Genomic DNA, 20,994 nt, shown 5'->3' on the forward strand with positions numbered 1-20,994 from the left:
TTTCTTCCATGGGACTTTTTCGCTTTATTCAGCACTGTCGAAGCTCTAGATTTCGTTTAATCAAATTCATTTTGTGATAAAAATAAATATCTTGACTTAAAAATGTTGATTTCGTTTGGGCACCTAAAATGTGATGAGGCTCCTGTTACCTTAAGCCTCAGTTTTCATATTTTTTAAGTTACTTCCCAATAGAAGTCATTTTTCCATGGTATTACATCTTCATGATCTTCCAAATCTATTAAATTTAAAAACAGTAAATTAGAAAGAAAAAATAGAAAGCAAGATCAGTATTACACCGTCAACAATACATTAAAGTATATATATTTTTTTATTTTTCTTTAACAAACGAATGTTATTTCCGGACTTCTATTTTTTTCGAAATGTTACTGATTTACTCAATCTTTTACTGAATTAGTATATTTTGATTGCTGTAGTTGTTATGATATTAAAGATTAAACATATTTATACTGCACAGAGAAAATATGCGAAATGTAAACCAAAATTAGCCAAATTTCCATTGATAAGACTTCGACAAATGTAACCCTTAACGTATATTACTTAATGTATTCTTTTTATACTCATTTGCCAAATGACTGAAACGCCTTACCCTATCATGAGTATTGGGCAATGGGGGCCGGACCACTGCAGTTCCTGTGGGTCGGTTCCTGTTGGAGGCGGGATTGGATGAGGCGGTGGAAGGCCTGGGCCCCTTGATGCTGGTCAGGGGCTTCGGAGGTGACTTCGCTGCTGGTTTCTCTGGCATTTTCACGCTGCCTTACGAATATTTCTAGAGACTACTTCCAATACAATTTTAAGCTTAGAAATTTTTATATTCCACTCTGGATGAATTTAATGTGGTCGCCCACTAGATGCGGAGAAAGGCGAATCAAATCCTTATGACGAGTTTCAGCCAGGCAAACGAATACCTGTCTGACTTTGAGTCTGACTTCAGTCAGAGGCCAGAGGCCACAGGGCAGTCCAGTCATTCGTCAGTCGTCACGGCAACTTAAGTGAAGGTTCATAAATATATTTACACCCGTGCTTATAGCAATGGGAGCAATCGTTGAAAAAAATATTAATATTGCACTATAATTATATCTTTTAAGGCAATAAAGTTACGAAGTAAGAAAAGTAATGCTTCAGGTATTCAAATACAAAAATTTACATAACTTAATAATTTCCTTTGCTTTGGATGCTTCCTAATATTGATCGTTGTCATTGTTTGTACCATCCATTACAAACTGAAATATTAAAAATCATTAGGCATATCTATTACTATGAATGCTGCTGTTTGTGAACATACATCATAAATGTCAGCGCCTGAAATTACGCATAAAGCATAAAGCCATATAAATGAGTCTACTTTAAGGCGCACTATATTTGCGTACTTGCGGGGAAAATTGTCGCACTTGCGTGAAATATGTCCGTGTCCATAGGCCGCTGTACAAGTACGTATATTTTTTATAAATTAATTTGCATAAATTATGGCATATGAGGGAGCCAAGTGGAGCTAGGCCAGCGCTGCTATTTATCAAGGCAGCGCAGCGCAAATTCCTCTAAATTTCTGGCTCTCAGCAACAATCACTCATTCATTCATTCCATCATTCCATCATTCGACGCCCCATTCACTTCACTCCGCCACTCGCAATTTGCATTTTTCGCACGGGCATTGTCCGCCCAGCAAACGGTACCCTTGAAGCATGCCCCCAGGGGTGGAAAGTGGGCTGTTTTGGGGTGGCGGCGGCAACAATGTTGATTGTCTGCTAAAGAGCATAAAGTCGTAATGGAGTGAAGCAGATAAACATAAAAATAGCATAGAATTGTGGGCACACAAAGGCCCAGGCGGGCCGAGAAATGCGAGAGGAAACGGAAAAGCCAAGCTCGTAGAATGGAAAATGCACGCGTACGCGCAAATGTTATGGCCAATCACTTTATTTCACTTGTTTTCAATTTTCTCCAGCGCTCCCCTACCCACCCCCCGTTCTTAGAGGGTGGAATCACGTAGAGGTCATGCTAATCAGTGCGACAGCTGCCTAAACGCTTCCGACCTCATCCGGAAAAATCGCAGTTTACACTGCAAAGTGCGGCCATTGAGGCCTTTTCCTCATTGCCAGGCTCTGGAATGGTAAACTTATATAAAATGGGCCCAAAAGAAAATTTAATCCAAGAACTAGAATGTTTCCTCTTACCTCTGGAGGCTTATTTCGCGTAGTGTACCATTACCCCTTCACAGCCCCCACAGTATGGCCACAAAAACCGTCGAATAATTGAGTCACCAAATGTTTGGCGCACCCTTTTACTTTCGGATGCTCCTGCCACTGCTTTGACAATTAACCGAACTATAAAATGTTTAAGTTTAAACACCTGGCCGGTGGAAAAACGTTTCCCCAAAATACCAAATACCAAATACCCACACACCCACGCGGGCAGGGACACACGCATACATTTAAGCCAATTAGCATTTATGTGCGTCGCTGGCTGAGCGAAATGCGTTACATTTTCATCAAACGCACGACACTTTGTTTTAATTTGAGCAACCGCACGCACACAGGCAAACAGGAGGCCCTCACACACACTCGCACACCACCCACACAGTGACAGGCCCTGGTTTCGGTCTCGTCACGGCTCCCAGATTTCCGTTCCCGAAGGTCCTCGCACGGGACATTACATTGTTTTGGGCAATTCGCTTTTACTGTGATTAATTTAAATGCGCCCCACACCCGATCCTCCGGAATTTTTATTCCCCGTCACGTGTTTGGGATTCATAAATATCCTTGCGGCTCCCGCGCCGCAATTTTAAATCGAAGTGCTCATACGGAGAAGACGGGTTCGGGCCACGGTCCCAATTAGCCCCCAGAGGCAGACAACGCCTAGAGTTGCCGTGCTAATGGGGAATGCCCTAGACTTGGCTTGGGATTAGCGTAAGGAAGCAGGAATCGCTGTGCGTCTGCAATTTATACGGGAATCGTAATCGCATATGTATTTTATGGGAGTGGATGGGGCGAGGAGGGCAGCCCGGCACCCGAGCACTCATAAACTATGATTATAATGAGGCATGTACAAACGAAGTTTCCATTTTACATCTTAATTATGGGTTTGCTGTACCTTTTTTTAAAAGATGTACGGAGCTGTCCACTGGGATGAGTTCAATGAGATCTGATTTCTAATGGAATTCATGAAAGACCACGTAGTCCGCCAATTTATTTGTACTATGTTTAGATAACGTTTTAATTTAAAATAGGAAACTTATTTTAATTGTAGTAAGCCTTTAAGGGTAGGTTTATATGTTGTGATGGTAAAGCAATTTTCAGTTCTTAAAGTTTGAGCTAGAAATATTTATTTTTAGAAACGACAGTATCGCAGAACCTTAACTGCTGTAGCAAAAAATGTATTTATTAACTACTCAAATCTTTTTAATTTTGATTTTTGTAATAGATTATGTTTGTATTGTATTTTTTATTTATAAACTTAATAAGGTAATCTCAGACTTTCAAGAAATGTGTAATATATGGGACGAACAAGTCTGCATTCTGCGACGTTTTTAAGACTCTCCTCCAAGTATTATTTCCAATTACTTTCTGCAAATGAACTATATCTTATAGGCCAACTCATTACGTCCCCCATCTGTCAGGCAACTCAGTTCAGCGGATGGGAAAACCTTGGGTTGCTTTGTTCGAATACCGAAATGCATTCGGGCCTGGTAAACCAATCCGTTTTCTCACCTCGGGTGTAAATCAATTTAATTTTTGGCCACTGGAAATCCAGGCTGGTGGGATGTGGGGAGTATGTACATGTGCACCTGTCCAGATAGCATTACCTATCTGTTCCAGCGTATGCGTGCGGGGTTTGGGTTTCAAGTGCGTGCAGCACAGATGATCATGCATCATAATCCAAGGCCCTGGACTCGCACGCACACCCTCGCAAGCGGACACCCTCACACAGATACACATCAGTTGCTTTGTAATTAATTACTTCACACATTGACGCCGGCCAGCTTCGGGTGCGGGTATTCCCAACAACAACCGGCCAACACAAGTGTAAACTTTACTCTCTGATTCCTATGGTGTCAGTACACCAGGAAAAATACCGGACTCAAAAAACTAGACTTCGAGCTATAAGAAACAAATGAGAAACATTCGACCAATCAAGCCTTCTCAGGTTCATAATTAGATTTAAGCTTAAACAAAAAACAAATATCTGATATCGTATCTAGCCATCTTGTTTATCGCCTTATATAACCCGATATTCAATGTCTACAAATAGGTTACCCTATTTTACAATTTTTTATTTATAAATTACTATTCAACTGCTGTAGACAGCATAACAAATAAAGTTCAAATAGTTTTTGTAAATAAACAATTATAATGGCCCTTTATCTCAGTGTAATTACTGAAATCGGTATTGTAGCGTAGATAAATAAAGTTGTGCTTTATGCAACGAGACACCTGCAACCAATTTCGAGGCAAATTTATTTGGAATTACATCCCTAAGGCAACAAGAAATGATCCTATAACCTTTGTAGATTAAATTACCAAAAGAAGATCTAACTGCTTTAATGGAACGCTTTGAAAGTTGTACAATGTTTTCTCCAAGTGTGAATCCGTAGATACGGCTGCTGTTGCCGCTCATGCTAACTAATATTGTTACCAGCTCTTGGATAGTTAGCTGCATGTTTGGTTAGCTGCTTCTGCTGCTCCCCTCCCTTGTTCATATCGTAAATTATGTGCCATTTATGCGGCATTGGCTTGAAATGGAAATTTGTCCCATTTGTTGCTCGGCGAGACACTTGAGTATTCATATGGGAGCCCCGGCCTGTTGTTTGGCATTGATTTATGTGACCGAGTAAATTTGGCTAAATATTAAATGAAACGTTGAGCACAAAATGCTTTTGCGCCCTCCCGCTCCAAAAGATCCCAGGAAGATGCCTTTTAGCGAGGGTCAACTTTAATTTGACTTATAATTAGGGATAGCCCGCTCCGAGCCCTGACTTTTGTTCGTTCGGCCTGCTCTGCTGGGCGAGAAATGATGCCCTCAATTAGGCCAACTAAAGTTTGGCCCACAACTCGACGGAGCCGGCTGCAATTGCACGCGCAGGCAAATCGAGTTAGCGCCTCGACTTGGGCTGCATTGCCATGCATTTGAGTCGCTGTCGGACGAAGAAGTTACATAAAATATCCCGGCAACTGTGTAAGGTGTTTTTAATGAGCCAGAGTTGCAGAAGAGGCCTGATTACGGGCCAACCTGCACGGCAAGTGGCTTAATTATGAGTTGGAATTAGTTTTGCCTTAAACGCAGCCGACCCTATCACATTACGCACCGCACATGCGAGCTTTCTAATTAAACTTTCATGCCAAAAGTTGCGCATTTGATTATGCCGCTGACCAATAAGTGCAATCAAGTTGCAGCGGCAACGGCAATTAACTAACGGCGGATGACCGGCAAACAAACTGTTGGCTTAAACTCAAAAGCGGCAACAATTTATGCGGGCCAGGGCCACAGCGAGTTGTGTGGCCAACAAAAAGGCAAAAACGGCCAAAACAACCAGAACAACCGAAAACCAAAACGACAACATAAACAACTCGCATATGAGCGTTTGGCCTGTTCGCCCCATCGTCCCATCGCCACTTCACGTACATTGTGGTTACCACATTGCAACCGAAACAGCCAGCAAATAGTGAACTTTTTCTGGCGGCTGGTGGGGCCAACCCTTCCCCGTCCGTGGTATGCAAACATTTTGTTGAAATAGTTAACTAATATTTCGAACGATGTTACCTTGTGCAAACTCTTTTCCGCCTCGAAAAATATCTGTTCAGTTAGCAGCTATTCAGCCCGTTCTATGATTGGCCTTCCAGTTTTTCCTCTTTGGTGGCCTTATGGAATCCCATTCAACTCTTTTGTATCTAAATTGTTTACGTTTAATATTTTCTGTAGCAACGCAGAGCTGGCTGCTACCTGCAAGTAAATTGCTTTTAAATTTATGAACAACACTTGCAATTAAGAAGGCCGCTCTGATGATTCAACTTCTTTAAAAGGCCACCATGAATCTGCTCTTCTCCTCTGCGGCCAGCTGTCTTCAAATGTTCCACTAGAAGTATTTTCACACAGCAATTTTCAGACTAGAACAAGTGGCAGCGGCAGCATCAGCATCAGGAGCTGAAAAAACGAAAACAAAATATTATGTAATTTTACATTCAAGTGAGCGGAAAATATAAATAAGCAGCAGGTGCTCATTTCCTGTTCCGCAGCAAACATGGTACAGTCAGCACACAAGCACTCGCACACCAGCTGCCCACCGTGTCCTGGCCCAAAGGACGACGGGCAGCGGGGCGATGGCGGGGGCGACGCATGCACGTGAACTATGGCCAAAACACACACACACTCGCAGAAATATTGCACCAATTCCAGGAGGGATTGGGACTAGTCAGTAAATCGACCTACTTTAAAGGCATAAATTTAAATGTTGAAACAAAGAAAATTCAATTTTAATTTAATTAATTAAGTGGTTAATTTTACCTAATAAGTATTAAATAAATAAATAAATATTTTAATTTCACAAAATGGAGTATAATGGAATTGGTCGACTGGTAGTTAAATGAAGCTTTTTTTTATATATGATAGTCCTTTTTAAGAGTTATAAAAATTCATGGAAATGACATATCTTTATCTAATTATTAAAAATAAATGACTATTACAAACACTTATGTTTGTATGTTTTGATAAATGTTTGATAAATGTTAATAACGTTATATGATTTGAAAGAAATTTACAAAAATTCCGAAATTAAATGTAAATAAAAATGTTTTGTTCTCCATTTTTTCTTTTCTGTTGATAGCTCATTTCTATGTCCTTATATGTTGAATTAAAAACATTTTAATTGATAAGAGGAATTCCTCCCAGTGTATACACACGGTGCCCGTGCCCTGTTTGTGCTTCTCCAGCGGCGAGCTGCGACTGCGACGAGTTCATTTATATAAATGCGCCGTCGTGGGCGGTAGGGGCAGGCGGAGAGGGCTCGTCTGAGGGCGCTTGCCACGCCCACGTTGTAATGAGCCCGGAGCAAAAACTAAACAACTTCAAAGTGGACAAAGGCAATTACTTTGCTAGGTGTCAAATGTGTGTGCGTACGAGTGTGCGGTGCCCGGCGATGACGACAGGTGAGTCCGTTGAGTACCTGTACCTGGTCAAAGTCTATAATTAACAAATGATTAATTATGCATGACTTTGGCGCCTTCGCTCGTTATCAACACGCCCACATCACTTCCGTACCTCCCTCCCACAGTCCACCTTCCCACCTTCCCACCGCCCCATCCGACACCCGTTTCCTGTGCCACCTTTGTAGTTTTCCGCAAACTTTTCGTAGCCTTTGATTCATTAACATTTCGGCAATGTGACTCGCCGCCTTTCTATAAACTCCAGCTCCGACCAAGTCTCTCTCGGCCCATCTAAAGCTGGCCTAATGGTCTGGCCAGGTTTACGATTGCGTCTTGTTTCCCATTTGGCCGCCGGCTTATTTACATAGAACATGAGAGCAGCAGAAGTCTCGGCGCAATTTGCATACAGTTCATACAAGTTCTGGATATGGGATGGTGTTTTCGGGTTAATTTATCTATAAACAAATTGTAATGGCATTTAAACAAAATCTTTTGATTTTCAAGTTAAATTAAATGTTCTATATACTACATTTAAAGAAACTACTATCACTTGTAACATAAGTATAGTTATAAATACAGTTCATACAAGTTCTGGATATGGGATGGTGTTTTCGGGTTAATTTATCTATAAACAAATTGTAATGGCATTTAAACAAAATCTTTTGATTTTCAAGTTAAATTAAATGTTCTATATACTACATTTAAAGAAACTACTATCACTTGTAACATAAGTATAGTTATAAAGTGGGTCCCTTTTGGCAGGGATATCATATGGAGCGATTACTGATTGATAAAAAATGAAACATCGAAAACCTAAACTCGGAAATAATGTTCTGGTTCCCCTAAGCAACGACTTCACAATCGAAGTCACGACCCACTCACGAATCCATCGCCATTGTTAGGTGAGGACCCCCGGGAGACACATAATCAACGGGCCGCTGGGACTCACATTGCATTCGGATTGGGTTGAGCTGACACTCCATGTCAGGCGGTAGCAAGGCGGGCACACGGACATTAAACTATGGAGGTTAATTTGACTAGGGCCGCCGTTTGTGGGCTGCCAGATGAATCGCCATGGGCTGACGTGGACACAATGCCGAGCACATTGCTCGAGTGCAACAATGCTGCAACAAAAGACAAAGGATAAGCCGAAGTATATGTGCTCCTGCGGGTGAATGCATGTTTTGAAATCTTAACAGTCCCGGGCCTGTTTTGTATTCCCATTCTGCGCGATATGTGTGTCGGGCCGTAAAATGTCTTCCACTTCAAGTTGCAGGCCGGCCGCTTTAAGGCCAACGTTGCGTATGCGCAATTATTAAATGCAGCATGAGGCCATTTGGCAATGGCAACACGACGCAAGTGAGCGTAATTGCTGCCAGGCCCTCCACCCCCCGCCCAGCGAGTGTTTTGTCAGTCGATGTTGACGCTATTAACATTTACTTGTGCCGGCTGAAAAATGCGCGGCAAATGAACCGTAGAAAGACCTGGAAAACAGAAAAACAAGCAATCCCGATCACTGCTTTGAGTTGAAGCTTAAATACCCTATGAAGTCGGTGGAAAACTTACAAATATTTATTTTTGGGTGAAAGTAAATGCGTTACATTCGCCAAAAGCCTTGTTCGTATTGCTAGCTCGCAAAAAATGGTGTAGGACACCTAAGGATACGTTTTCAAAAACCTTTAAGCGGGTGTTTTTGTACGGAATATCTGTGAATACCTGGCTGTGCAGCCAGGTTGCATATTCAAATTCGGCACGTAAACTATATTCGGCAAAAAAAAAAACATAAATACCCTCAAAGGGGGCGTACAACAAATTTACGATCCTCAAAAAACACCAACTTTTACCTTCACTAAGTCCCAATTAGTTTTCCTGATGACAAAATTGTGACCGAAATTTGGCAATCTTTTCCATCATCATTAGTTGTAAAACTGGATTTTTAGCCCTCACTAAATCTTTTGTGGCCTGCCGCCATACAACAGACTCTGCCCGATTTTAAACAATTTTTCGGCTTCTCGCCCCCCTCTAACCGGGCATGCAAATCCGATAACAGCGAAAAATAAAAGATATGTATGAAAGCATAATAAAAATCGGCAATAGCGACCACTACACAACACAGCCGGATGTAGAGGGGGCGGGAGGGGTTGGGTTTCGACCAAGTAAGGGATGATGGCTCCCGGCCCTATGACCGAACCGAACGATCCCCCGTCCATAGCTTTTTGCGATGCCTCAATTCAGTTACTTTGCTGATGTTGCCGCCGCTGTCCAAGGGAATGTGTCTCTGTTCCAGAACACTGAAGGAAAAAACCGATCTCAGCTTCGGTTGGAACAAAATTTGATTTAAATTTCTTGCAACAGGAGAAAGTAAGGTAATCCTATTGTACCCTAAACGTAAATGATAACTTCCTAGTACCTTATCTAGTACCTTGCATCTAAAGCTAGAATGGATTTGTGAAAGAATGTATATTGAAGTGCATTGTGTATTTCTATAATTATTTCAAATACATTTAGAGCCAGTAGCCTGTGCTGATAGTTTATAACTATTTTCCGCAGTGCGCCCATCGCAGCATTCTGGATGGCACACTAATTTGATTTTTTATACAAATCGAGGGAAACTCCCGCTCTTATTTCGTTATCGAGTTTTGTTTGTTAACGCTTAGCTTGGCGATTTTGGCGTTGGTCCCCTCTTTTTGCGTTACACCGACAACAATTTTGATCGCCGCTGCAGTGGCGCGGTGACAGAAATTTGCATTCAATGTCAATTTATGCAAATCCCATTGCCAGACCTGGCGGGCACTTGCGGATACTCGCGGGCCCTGCCGAAGACAAGACAAAACTGTGGCCAATTGTCGAGTTATATGCTAATTATACGGCCATTGCGACTAACCTAAATTTTTCGCGAAAGCGAACACAAGCATGGCAAAATTTAATTCCGTTTGAATTACTTTTGCCCGGGAAACGACAGGAATAAGTTGTGGGCCAGACCAAAGGCAGGCCAAAGGAGAAAAATCACGGGAAAATATGAATGGGTCGGGCAGCCGGTCAGCGGGACTGGCTCTCTGCTCGGGACGTGGCCAACAAAACGAACAATAGAGCGTAAAATAAGTGCAAAGGCAGCGGGAAGCGCGGCAGCGTTTAGCGAAGGAAAAAAACTTTGCCAGCGCGCGGAAAATCCAACGAAATGAAAAATGAACAAAGTGCCCTAATGGCAGGGCACACGGCCGCTTGTACTCATTTCAGAGAGTATAAAAGAGCCCCCCGCCGGAAGGGGCAAAAAAATCAGCTTCAATTGAACAGTTAAACTTCCATTAATTGTACGCCCGGCCAGCGCCACGTGGCCCAGACTCCCAGCCAAGTTCGCTGCCAATCCAATCGCATTCCACTGCCAACTGTGTCAGTTTCGAATTACAAATGCATGGACTGCTTACCCAAACAGGTCAGCCTGCAAATTCGCGGTGAATTGTGCAGTGGAGGCGGAATCGCCTGGGGGCGAATCAATTAGATGATTGTATCATTAGGAACAAAAACAGGCGCCCAGGAAATTAACCAACATTTGGGCAGCTAATTGGCTGCCTAAATGGCTCAAGCTGCTCGTGTGGAAGTCCATTGAGGGTCCTGCTCCAGGATCCCGATTCCTGTGTCCTGTGTCCTCTGTTCAGAGTCCCTTCCCGGCTCCAATGAACCGCACAACGTAAAGTGTCGTCTTCCACACTTCATTGAAGGCTGTCAAAAAATTTTCAATTTACCAAATTAGTCCGGCAGATGTGTGGGCCCAAAAGCGGAAGATCCCTACACAGGACGAAACGCTCTGGCAGAAAAATTCACTGATTATCATTAAGAAAACTTTAAGCAAAATTACGGAATTTTAAACCTTTAGTACCCATACTTAAATTCAATAAATTATATCAATATTATAATCAATTTTATAAAGTTACTTTTTTTTAATTTTAAGACGTAAGTTATGGTTTACTCAAATTTATTTCAAACTAGACACGGATGAAAATACGCAGACCTTATATTTTGATTTCTTCTTTAATGTTTTCAGGACGACATTGTCATATAAATCAAAAAATCTTTGATTTTGTACGAAGAAAACTTGTTTGATTTCCTCCACAGTACTTTTTTTCAGCAATGCGTAGATTGTTGTTACTCCAGATACTTTTCGGCCAGTGCTGCAGCCGGAAAAGAAATTAGTATTAAGTGAAATGTAATGATGACAACGCCAACTGAGAATCGCCAGCTGACAATAATGAGCTGGCCGGGCACAAAAGAATCCGCTTTCTTAAGCTCCTTTCGACAATTACAGCGATGAGGACTGATGGGAAAAACCATTGGCGCAGTTAAGCGCATTTTTTACAGCAAACTTTTCACTCAGGCGGCAGAGAAAAATGAAAACCAATACGCATAAATAATAAAAAGAGCATTAAATGGGGCGAGGGCGCAAGTGAAAACATAAATCATTGACTCTGAAATGAAAGCTTTGCGCAACAAGTCGTCGAAACAATAAAAAACCAAAGACCCGCCCCTAAAACCCGCTCAGAAACCCATCTCGGTCGGTTTAAAAGGTGCCAGCGTACATTTGACCGACAGCAGTGAAATATATGTTAAATTGAAAAAAAAAATTAGAATTAATGGCTGTGGAAACACGAGGCAGCGGAGGGAAAACGAAGCTTCAAGCCACAGAAATGTGAGGAAAATACATCAGATTGAATTTTATTTAAAGGGAATTGTCACGTGCTAAAAGGCATTACATTTCCGAATTAAAAAAATCCATTTTTGTATAGTGCAGCACACCGGAGCTTAGACCGAATACCATAAGCTGATTTAAGCAAATCGGCTATTTCTGACCACGTTAAAGTGAACAACAAATTGATGGTGATTTTGGGCTAATCCGAACTGAGTAAATAACAATTTATTTGTTACTTGCCCATCCACACACAATTATAATACACTTTAAGCACGTAAAGTGCTGCAATTATAAATGGATAGTTTTTATTTCCATTCTGAGTCCGAAGTGTTGAAATTTACTCATTGCCATAATCCGCACAGTCAATTAAAGCGTTTTTCAAGAAGCAGGTCAATTACCAGCGCGATTATTTATTTTTATGAAAGTTTTTGCCGGGGCGCAAACAACTCTTGACTTGCTGTCTGATGCAAAGTGATTGATGTCCAATAAGATATTAAAACCGGGCATTTTTTGCCTCTTCCAGAGCCGCACTAATGACTCTCAAAGCCCCTGACCAGTTAAACATTTATTTAAAATGTTTTTCGCAGGGCTTGGCCGCTTTTGACAGGAATCGAGAGTAAAAAGCGAAAAAGCGAGAAACAGCAGCTCGCATGTAAATGCCGCAATGTAACACGCTTGTCGGCGTCAACAAGCTCGGCGAAGTTTACGCATAATTTTATTTACACACGGTCGCAGGCACACAAGCGTACACTCCTTCACAATGCGTATAAATTATGTCAAAAGCGTACACGTGGGCCTGTGTGTGTGTGTCTGCGTGAGGTCCTTTTGTGGCCCCGTTTTTGCAGCACACTTTTCAGCGCATTGAGCGTTTCCCTTTTGGCAGTCGGCAAATAATTGAAAGCTTAGCTTGCATGCACAACTCGCCTACGTTTATTACTCGACAGCTATTGAAAAACTGGGAAACTAAACTACAATGTAAATGGCGCGGGGTCGTCAACGGGGAAAGTCGCAGAGCAGGCTCGGCCAGGTGTTCAAGGCAAGAAGTAGTGCTGAAAAGAGGGAACGGGGTCTCAGCTTAGGGATTTTGGCCACCTGGGTTATTCCCGCTCCCATTCCCATTCCCACCTTGGGGTCGGCCTTCTTCCAGCACTGGTGGAACCACCAGGCCTTGTGGCACAGGGTGTCGCCCTCCGGATGGACGCAGTCCTTCGACATGTCCATCAGTTTGTCCCGCAAGGAGAGAGGAACCGTGGCGAAGAGCTTCTCCAGGTGCACGTCGCCATTGTCGTCCACCACCTCGATCTCGTGGAAGAAGCAGTTCATGTAGCACTTGAGCTTCTCGTCCTCGTGAATCTCGCCATCGCTGAACTCCTTGATGGAGGCTAAAATATGAGTTGAGATAATATAGAAGAATTGATCATTTACATAATTGTAAGAAATCTTAAATTGTTAGGATAGGTAATCACAAATTGCACATGAGCCCTAAGCTTGCACAAATGAAAGGCAACCACTTGTTCTGTGATAACTGGGTTAAGTTTATAAAATATGTTTAATGGTAGCAATAGCAATTTGGACATTTTTCATTTATACACAAAGCACATATATTTCCCTTGACATTTATTATTTTAAGTGAATAGAACACTTGACTTTTGGAATTTTATTATGTTGAAGAAGTTTCTAATTCATTTCAGAACGTTTGATACAATACCAGGTTTATTCACTCTGCCTAACTTCAGAGGTTCTATCCTTGTCTCATTTGGTTACAAAATGCATCCTAAGCTGGATAACTTAATAGTGGACAACTTCATTGAATTTTAGTGGTTTTAAATCGTTGGCAACTCATAGGCTTACTTAGTTTCACTAAATACCCAGCGATAGCCCCTGAATGGATGCAAATTTGGCACATGGTGGAGGGTGCGATAAGTGCTCGCGCGCGATGACTGCAATTATGGGCTCACTTTCGGCCAAGGGCCTGACTATTGGCAGTGCAACTCACCCTCGGAGACGCCCGTCTTCTCCACACACGAGTCGTGGAAGGGCTTGGCCATTTTCAGGATGCCCGGCGGTGGATACTGCAATTAAAAATTGTTGCTTAAGTGGGCGTGGCAGCGGCGGGGCGGCGGCGGAGGCGCAACAGCGCGGCCGGGCACTTCATTAACCCACGTTCTCGTCACGCTGCGCCGCAGCCGGCGGCAGGATCAGCGATCCGCTGAGCAGCGACAAGGCGATTAAAAGGACAGACGCACTGACACGCCGACCAAAGCCATTCAAAGCCATTTTAATGTGGCTCTTTCCTTTCGCTCCCTTCCGTCCGGTCCGTCCGTGAAACGGCAAAAATTGTTCGCTGCCTCGGCCTTGTTTGCGAGTTCTGAATAAAACAAAAACAAGCCCTGGAAAAAATAAACGAGAAACGTGAAACGTGAAACAAAAGCGGCGATGCATAGCAGAGTACACGGCACAGGACGAGGGCAAGCGTCGGAAGGACAAGAATGAGAATCCGAATAAGGACGGGGACTGCGACTCGGATGGGTATGGGATGTGGATGAGGATGCAGATGCTGTTGACGACGATGTGCCACGCGTGACAGCTGGACAATGACAATGGGCGTGGCAGTGTGTGGGTACACTGAGGGGAAAGCGCCATTAAGGGCCAACAATAGAATTCTTTACTCGAGCTGGTGTCATTCTCTGAATATCTCCCTATTAATTATATTGCTGGAAGTTCAACATAAGTGTAATAAAATTTCTTAAGATAAAATATTTTATAGGAATGGTAAAAAAACCTCTTCAGTTCTGAAATGACTGCTACTAAAAGTATGCAGCACAAAATAATAAATGAGTTATTTTGTATTTTGAAGTCAAATGTGAGTGCATTCTTTTAGACACCTATATGTACAGGCTGTTATAAATTCAAGTATAATATGCAATTTTTATGTTTGCCACCAAACTTACTCAAAGTGTAGGGATGTGTTTTTCTAAGCCCCAGCGTTTTCCTTTCCTTTTCGCAACTTTTGTTCTTGTGTTTTCTTATATTTTGTATTTTTTGAAAGCCACGAGAGCCAAAAAAATCATTTGTTTCTTGCCAGCTCAGCGCACGCTAAATTAATTCCAACCGCTGATGGCCGAACAAAAAGCGACCGCCAAAACGGAAACGGAACTGTGCCCGAGACGTCAGCGAAGTCGTCACAAGTCTACAATTGTCGTGTTCCGCTGACAAACACATTCCCACGTGGCACGCCCCCGCCCACCTCTACCACCCGCCCTATGCACCGGACTCTCCAGCCCACCCGTTCCTTGAAATCCTTCGCTCAAGTCGACTGTGATATAATGCCTAGCCGGGGATTCGAGGATTCGGGATTCCTTATGACGTATGATGGGCGGCACTGGACATTTTTTACGAGCCAAGTGGGGTTCACTTTTTATTTAAAGCATTTTTCTCCTGAAGAAGATGCCCTGACAACGGACTGATCCGTAAGCATTAAATTTATTGAAGCGTCAAGGGAAAAATATCTGAACAATTATTTGATCGAAAAGATACATATGAAACTGTATTTAATGAATTTGTCGTGGCTTTTTGAGGCTAACCATTTGCTATTTTTATTAAGGTACGGAACTTTGTAAACCTAATACCATTGCTTTTGCTCTGATAACTGGACACTCAAGCAGAACAACGATCCCTATACTTTCCAGCGGATGCCAGGGTAGCAAAATATAAAATTTCCCATTCGTTCGCTCCGTTTGAAATTGTACAACCGAAATACGCAAAACAAAGACTTCAACTTGTGCACAACTGTCACTTTTGTTTCATCAAATGTCAACGCAACAACCGAAACAAAGCCACAAAACGACATTCGCCCCCGACTCACACACTCTCGCACACCCGCACAAAAATGGAGGACGAATGAAATTACAGCAACAGCAAATTTTTGCAGTATGAATGGAGGTTTGTACGAATACGAATGCGAATACGAGTGCGAATGCGAATACGTATTCGTATCGCAGTTGTGTGCGGCAGGAACGATGGATGGTTTTTTAATTGCCATTTCAATTTTCGTGTTGCAACGCGTCGTTTGCCTATGCTCGGGCAACCTTCGACCCCTCATTCGCCTTCGACCCGGCGGGAGGAGGTCCTGGTCCCACCCCTTCCAGGTCCTTTTCCTGTTCTGGCACCCGTACCGCTCGCTTTTGGCAGGAGTAGTTATGTCGAAAACTCGATACTGCACACACGACACGCAAGAATTGTTTGACAACCGCAGTCGCAATTGAATTTGCTTTATTGCCGTTTGCAGGTTCGGCTTTTATATTGAATTTGGCCAAGTTCACAAGACCACAACTGACTGCCGCACTCAGTTATCGGCCAATTGACGCTCCATGCCGAGGCGAACGTCTCTATAATGGCATCGCCCATATAAGTGCAGGCCTCGCTCGGGGACCACGCCCCCTGGCGTGTCTATAATCATTAGGCGGAAAATTCCAGCGTACACTCGAAATAGCGGTCGCCGGCAAAGGGGGGCTTTCCATCGATTCACAAATGGCGTTAAATATTGAACATTATTTATTTTATATAAAATCCCTTTTCATATTTACCTTAGAGAAAACCGAGTTAGGTAAAAATAAGTTTAGGCAGATTAAATTCCAAAATAATATACCAAAATATTAGAATTAGAATAACATATGGGAACAGTCTGTAAAATACTTTTACTCATTCGGAAAAGTAAAAATTGTAAGCCTTGAATATCCCACAAAATAATTTTAATTTCCAAAGAACGTACTTTTTGCACCCAAGCTACCTGATTCCGGCTCATCCCCAACATGGGCTGAAAACAAATAATAGCGACGATCCGAAAGGGCGCCCACTAAAATGCTTTTCTGAGTGCACAGTGTTTGTGGGTCAAACCAATGCAGGCTAAATCAACTTTCGAGGCAGACGAAGCGAAAGAAATGCAGAAACGGAAAGTTGCAGGCTGCAAAAGTAATCAAGGTAAAGCAGTCCCCACCATGGCCAGTTGGAGCTTTTGTTGTCCATCCAGGCTAGACGGACGGATTCTGTAAGTAGCTCAATATCGGAGGGCTCTTCCCGAGTGGAAATCCACTTGAACTTGTTCGAATGGATGCAGCAGATGCTGCCTTATCTAAATAACCAACAGGTAAATGAAGTTGAATCTGCCCAACCGAAGTGCTGGGTGGCAACGAACTCAGCCAATTTATTTCCTTCAGTTTTTCCTCAATTTCAAAAGTATGTTTTGAATTTGGCTCTACTTCTTTAGAAACACTTGTAGTTGTCTGCAGACTAGCATTTCAATAATAATTGTCTAAAATAATTGAAATAGAATAGATGTTGTAAATATTTATTAAAATGTCACTTATCCACTATAAAGTAAATAACAAAAAATAAAATATTTGTTAAATTTCATTGTAAGCCCAGACACCATAAAGCAATAAAGAGAGTAAGCCCAGAAAATATTTAAAATTATACTTGTTGCTTACTGACACCATTTATTTATGACTAAGCAAACAACTCAACTTCTTACTATCTGTGACTTAAATAAATCCATTGATCCACTCAGAACCTCTACAAATAAGCCCCTACAATTTCTATTGCAAACAAATCCTCAGACCAAGAAGTAGTGGACAGGATCCGCCTTCTTCCAGCACTGATGGAACCACCAGGCCTTGTGGCACAGAGTGTCGCCCTCAGGATGCGTGCATCCCTTGGAGGCTTCCATCAGTAGGTTCCGTAGCTTCTCTCCTGGAATCGCGTTGAAAAGCTTCTCCATGTGGACATCCCCATTGTCGTCGACCACCTCGAACTCGTGGAAGAGGCAGTTCATGTAGCACTTGAGGGCCTCGTCCTCGTGTATTTCGCCATCGCTGAACTCCTTGATGGCCTCTGAGGGTTGCTCGAATTGTGTGAAATTTATTCAGAGGTCAAACCCGCTCCAAGGGATTACTCACCATCAGTTACGCCTGTTTTGGGTGCACATATGTCATGGAAGTGCTTTGCCAGCTTGAGAATCGCCGGCGGAGGCCACTGACAAACAGTACCGAGATAATAATTAGTAATTGGAAACTCTTCCCTTCACCGGACCAACCTCAGCATCGCGCCGTGGCTGCTGGGCAGCCGCACAGCCGAAGAGAAATGCCAGCAGGGCCAGGTATTGGATCATTTTGAAACTACAATGAATGGCCAGAGGGCCGGGACTACCCTTTTATGGGATTGGCGGCGGCTCCGTTTCAATATTCCACGCCGTGATGACTGTCATTAGAAAACGCACACTAATTGCAGGCTGCCATTTGCAATCGAATTGCGAATCCATTTGGCAGCACGCAAGGCAAATGAATAAATGACAGCCCACACAGAGCGGCAATTGATAGCCGACTGCCAAATGGAGAACTAAAAACTAGAAACACACAAATTAAGCAGTGATTGTGTGTGGCCGGACCTGCAATTTTTGAGTGTCATCCCCAACACGCCGAACTGGTTCATTGCGATCCGGGTTCCGCCTGGCTTTGAAATACTTTATTTCTGTGGGCGTTGCAACACGCACGCATTACGAGTGTTCGAGCCGTGTTGTGTGGGGGAAACATGTCATAAAAGTCAAATATCGCTCCGCCAAAACGTATGTCAAATTCAATTCCAATTTGCGTTTCTTTTGACACGCCGACATCAGCACATTCGCGTAGACAATGGGAATATTTGAAATAGCTAACATAACTCAATTGCCTTGAAGTTGGGCACTGAAAGGTGCCATCAATCAAGGTAGCTCCTGAAAATATATTAACATTTTTCAATCACCTCTGGCTGAGGTTGGAGATTGAAAAGTGGGTTCCTTTTTGGTGGAAGTAGATGCGTTCTACTTTAAGGCAGGATAGAACGGCCAGCCTTATCACCAAAAGGCGAATTAAAGTAAAACTTATTATTTCTTATCTTTGCCCCTCAGGGCAGTGCAACACTTGAGTTGCAAAAAAAAGTATTTTAGTTAAATGTTTATTTGTTTTATTTTATTTGTATTATCTTCAAAGTGGATTTTTCTGTAGAATTTTTCAAGTATTTTTTAATGTCTGTAATGTAATTTTGCTTTCGGTCGTCTTAATTTATTCTCCCTGTGCATAACAAAGACTAGTTCAATACAATTTAAATAATTTAATTAAATCTAAATACAAAGAGTAGATATAGAAGCAAAGATAGGATTTTTAATTCGATTAAAGCCTGTCTGCAACATTCACATCTGACATTCCTCTGAACTCGTTTGCTTACTTTGTCAATTTAAGTTGAAAGTGTCAAAACTAGGTTATTTGATTGCGACACGTTGAGCTCTGAAAACGTAGTACTGCTTGGCTATTTATTAAACATAAAGACAAGGGTAAATGATTTACGTCCTGCAAATTCATAATGTCAAAGGACTAAGCTAATTGCTAAATGCACAGCTCTCCTTCATCCTGGTTGTCTATGAACCAATGCCAAACAGATTCCAGAGCCGCGCACTTCAATCAGCCATGAAATCAAAGCAATTTCTATGCGCTGCTCTCAATCAGCAATGCAAGCGCATCCGCGGAACTCGTGACCCGGTGCAACTGCAACTGCAGCAGTTGCAGCAAGAGCAGTTGCAGTGGCGGCGGCAACATCAGCATCAAATGCAACAGCAACAGCAGTTGCTTCTGCCATCGGGCGAATGCGGAATATAATTATGAGCATGCAGCTCGCTTGCAGCTGGCTGCCAGCCACATATTAATTTTATTATGACGCCATTAATGCTTGTCGATGCATAAAATTATAGATGCGCTCTTTAGATAGCGCTAATTAAATAATTAAATATGCTTTAGGTCATTGCCAGTCAGCCGATTTATGAGCGCCATCGATCAGGCGCGACAATTATGCAATTCCAGATGGCGACAGCTGCATAAAATGAGTTTCTCATATTTGCTATTTTTTCATTACTCTCCTCTCCCTATTACTAGCATGCCCTGATCCTGAAAAGTAGCAAAGTAATAAGAATACATCCTAAATAAGCTCCATCACTGTTTTGCACTCTCGAAAACTAATGCAACAAAGTCGGTTGTTCATTATCCGCCTTGCAGAAGATGCTGCAGCAATGCTTCATCTTGCTGAGGGGCTATGCAAGCTTAAGAATATCTTCTTGTCCATCTCTGATTTAGATCCAAATTAGATCACTGAAAAAACTCAACAACCAGGATAAAAAACAAACAATGTTTGAACAAGGAATGAATAAAAGACATAATAAATTGAATAATATGTGCTCCAGGGACTGTCAATAATGATTATTGATCTGTTTTTAAAAGTAAAGAAAAATGCACTAGGGTCGACACACCCAGAAAAAATATGCTCATTGTCTAATTACTCAAACATAAACATTAGCTTCTGATTGAAAAAAATAAAACTCAAATATAATGACTTTTGTTGATTTTTATATTTTAGCTCAAAATAAAATCAATTTTAAAATGACTTCTTCCCTGCGACAAGTACATTTTGATTGGGATCAGTTAATCCGATCAGAAATAATGGTTGTTTGGGATTTTTATTACAAAACCAAACAGTAAATTATTTCTAAGTTTATAAATCAGAAACAAAAGTTACTTGTTTAGTATTAAGCCAAATTTTTCTATGACGGTCCTTCAATAATTCACATATTAAAGTTAAATATTTTAAAACGTTTTGTCTCTTTGTCTAAAACATATTTCAGGTTAAAAAAAAACAGCTAATCAACATTTCTTTTCAGTGTATTACATACATTTTTCCCCTTCTGAACTTGGCTTGTTTCCTTTGATGCTTAACTGGCATGGTGACGAATAACCTGGCGGGGAATTCTTTTTCCTTTCATTTCCTTGCTCACGAATTAGCTGTGTTGCTCAGACATTTAGCTGACGCAAAATGAATATCCGAGTTCAAAATAAATAAAAAGTATCTGAAGAATTATGTGATTTCTGCGCACCGCTTCAAGCCAAATGCATTGCGATTGCTTGCCCAGATGACAAGCTAATATTTTAATCCAATGAAGCTTGCTCGTTACCCGATTCGGGGCAGCAAAATTGGCAAAAAATAAGTTTGACGACATCTGACTGAGTCGGAGGTCACACGTGACAGCGCTGGGAGATGGGAAAGCTCGAAGCTTAAGTAGCTGTAAGCCGGGTATCAATGCAC

At 42.1% G+C, this 20,994-nt stretch overlaps 3 protein-coding genes across 4 annotated transcripts; all 3 read right to left on the minus strand.

The window, feature by feature from the left end:
- On the minus strand, nucleotides 1-893 carry LOC108027127 (uncharacterized). The gene is made up of 2 exons (XM_017098346.3): nucleotides 608-893; nucleotides 1-235 (listed from the first exon to the last, which is right to left on the minus strand). Exons 1-2 carry the CDS (start codon nucleotides 761-763, stop codon nucleotides 212-214), a joined length of 180 nt encoding a protein of 59 aa, XP_016953835.1. The 5' UTR covers nucleotides 764-893; the 3' UTR covers nucleotides 1-211.
- Nucleotides 894-12,742: 11,849 nt separating this feature from the next.
- Nucleotides 12,743-16,155, minus strand: LOC108027027 (general odorant-binding protein 83a). 2 transcript variants are annotated; one of them, XM_017098223.3, is made up of 5 exons: nucleotides 15,975-16,155; nucleotides 13,999-14,225; nucleotides 13,832-13,907; nucleotides 12,961-13,217; nucleotides 12,743-12,884 (listed from the first exon to the last, which is right to left on the minus strand). In XM_017098223.3, the coding sequence occupies exons 2-5, from the start codon at nucleotides 14,110-14,112 to the stop codon at nucleotides 12,867-12,869; spliced, it is 465 nt and encodes a 154-aa protein (XP_016953712.1). In that variant the 5' UTR covers nucleotides 14,113-14,225; nucleotides 15,975-16,155; the 3' UTR covers nucleotides 12,743-12,866. The 2 variants fall into 2 exon arrangements, with proteins under 2 accessions (XP_016953712.1, XP_016953711.1); XM_017098222.3 differs by having other exon boundaries at nucleotides 16,011-16,153.
- Nucleotides 16,156-17,155: 1,000 nt separating this feature from the next.
- On the minus strand, nucleotides 17,156-18,018 carry LOC108027030 (pheromone-binding protein-related protein 6). The gene is made up of 3 exons (XM_017098227.3): nucleotides 17,927-18,018; nucleotides 17,790-17,865; nucleotides 17,156-17,724 (listed from the first exon to the last, which is right to left on the minus strand). The coding sequence occupies exons 1-3, from the start codon at nucleotides 17,999-18,001 to the stop codon at nucleotides 17,447-17,449; spliced, it is 429 nt and encodes a 142-aa protein (XP_016953716.1). The 5' UTR covers nucleotides 18,002-18,018; the 3' UTR covers nucleotides 17,156-17,446.
- Nucleotides 18,019-20,994: the final 2,976 nt, after the last annotated feature.

This window comes from Drosophila biarmipes, chromosome 3R (assembly GCF_025231255.1).
Source record: "Drosophila biarmipes strain raj3 chromosome 3R, RU_DBia_V1.1, whole genome shotgun sequence".
In the NCBI taxonomy this organism is placed as follows: domain Eukaryota; kingdom Metazoa; phylum Arthropoda; class Insecta; order Diptera; family Drosophilidae; genus Drosophila; species Drosophila biarmipes.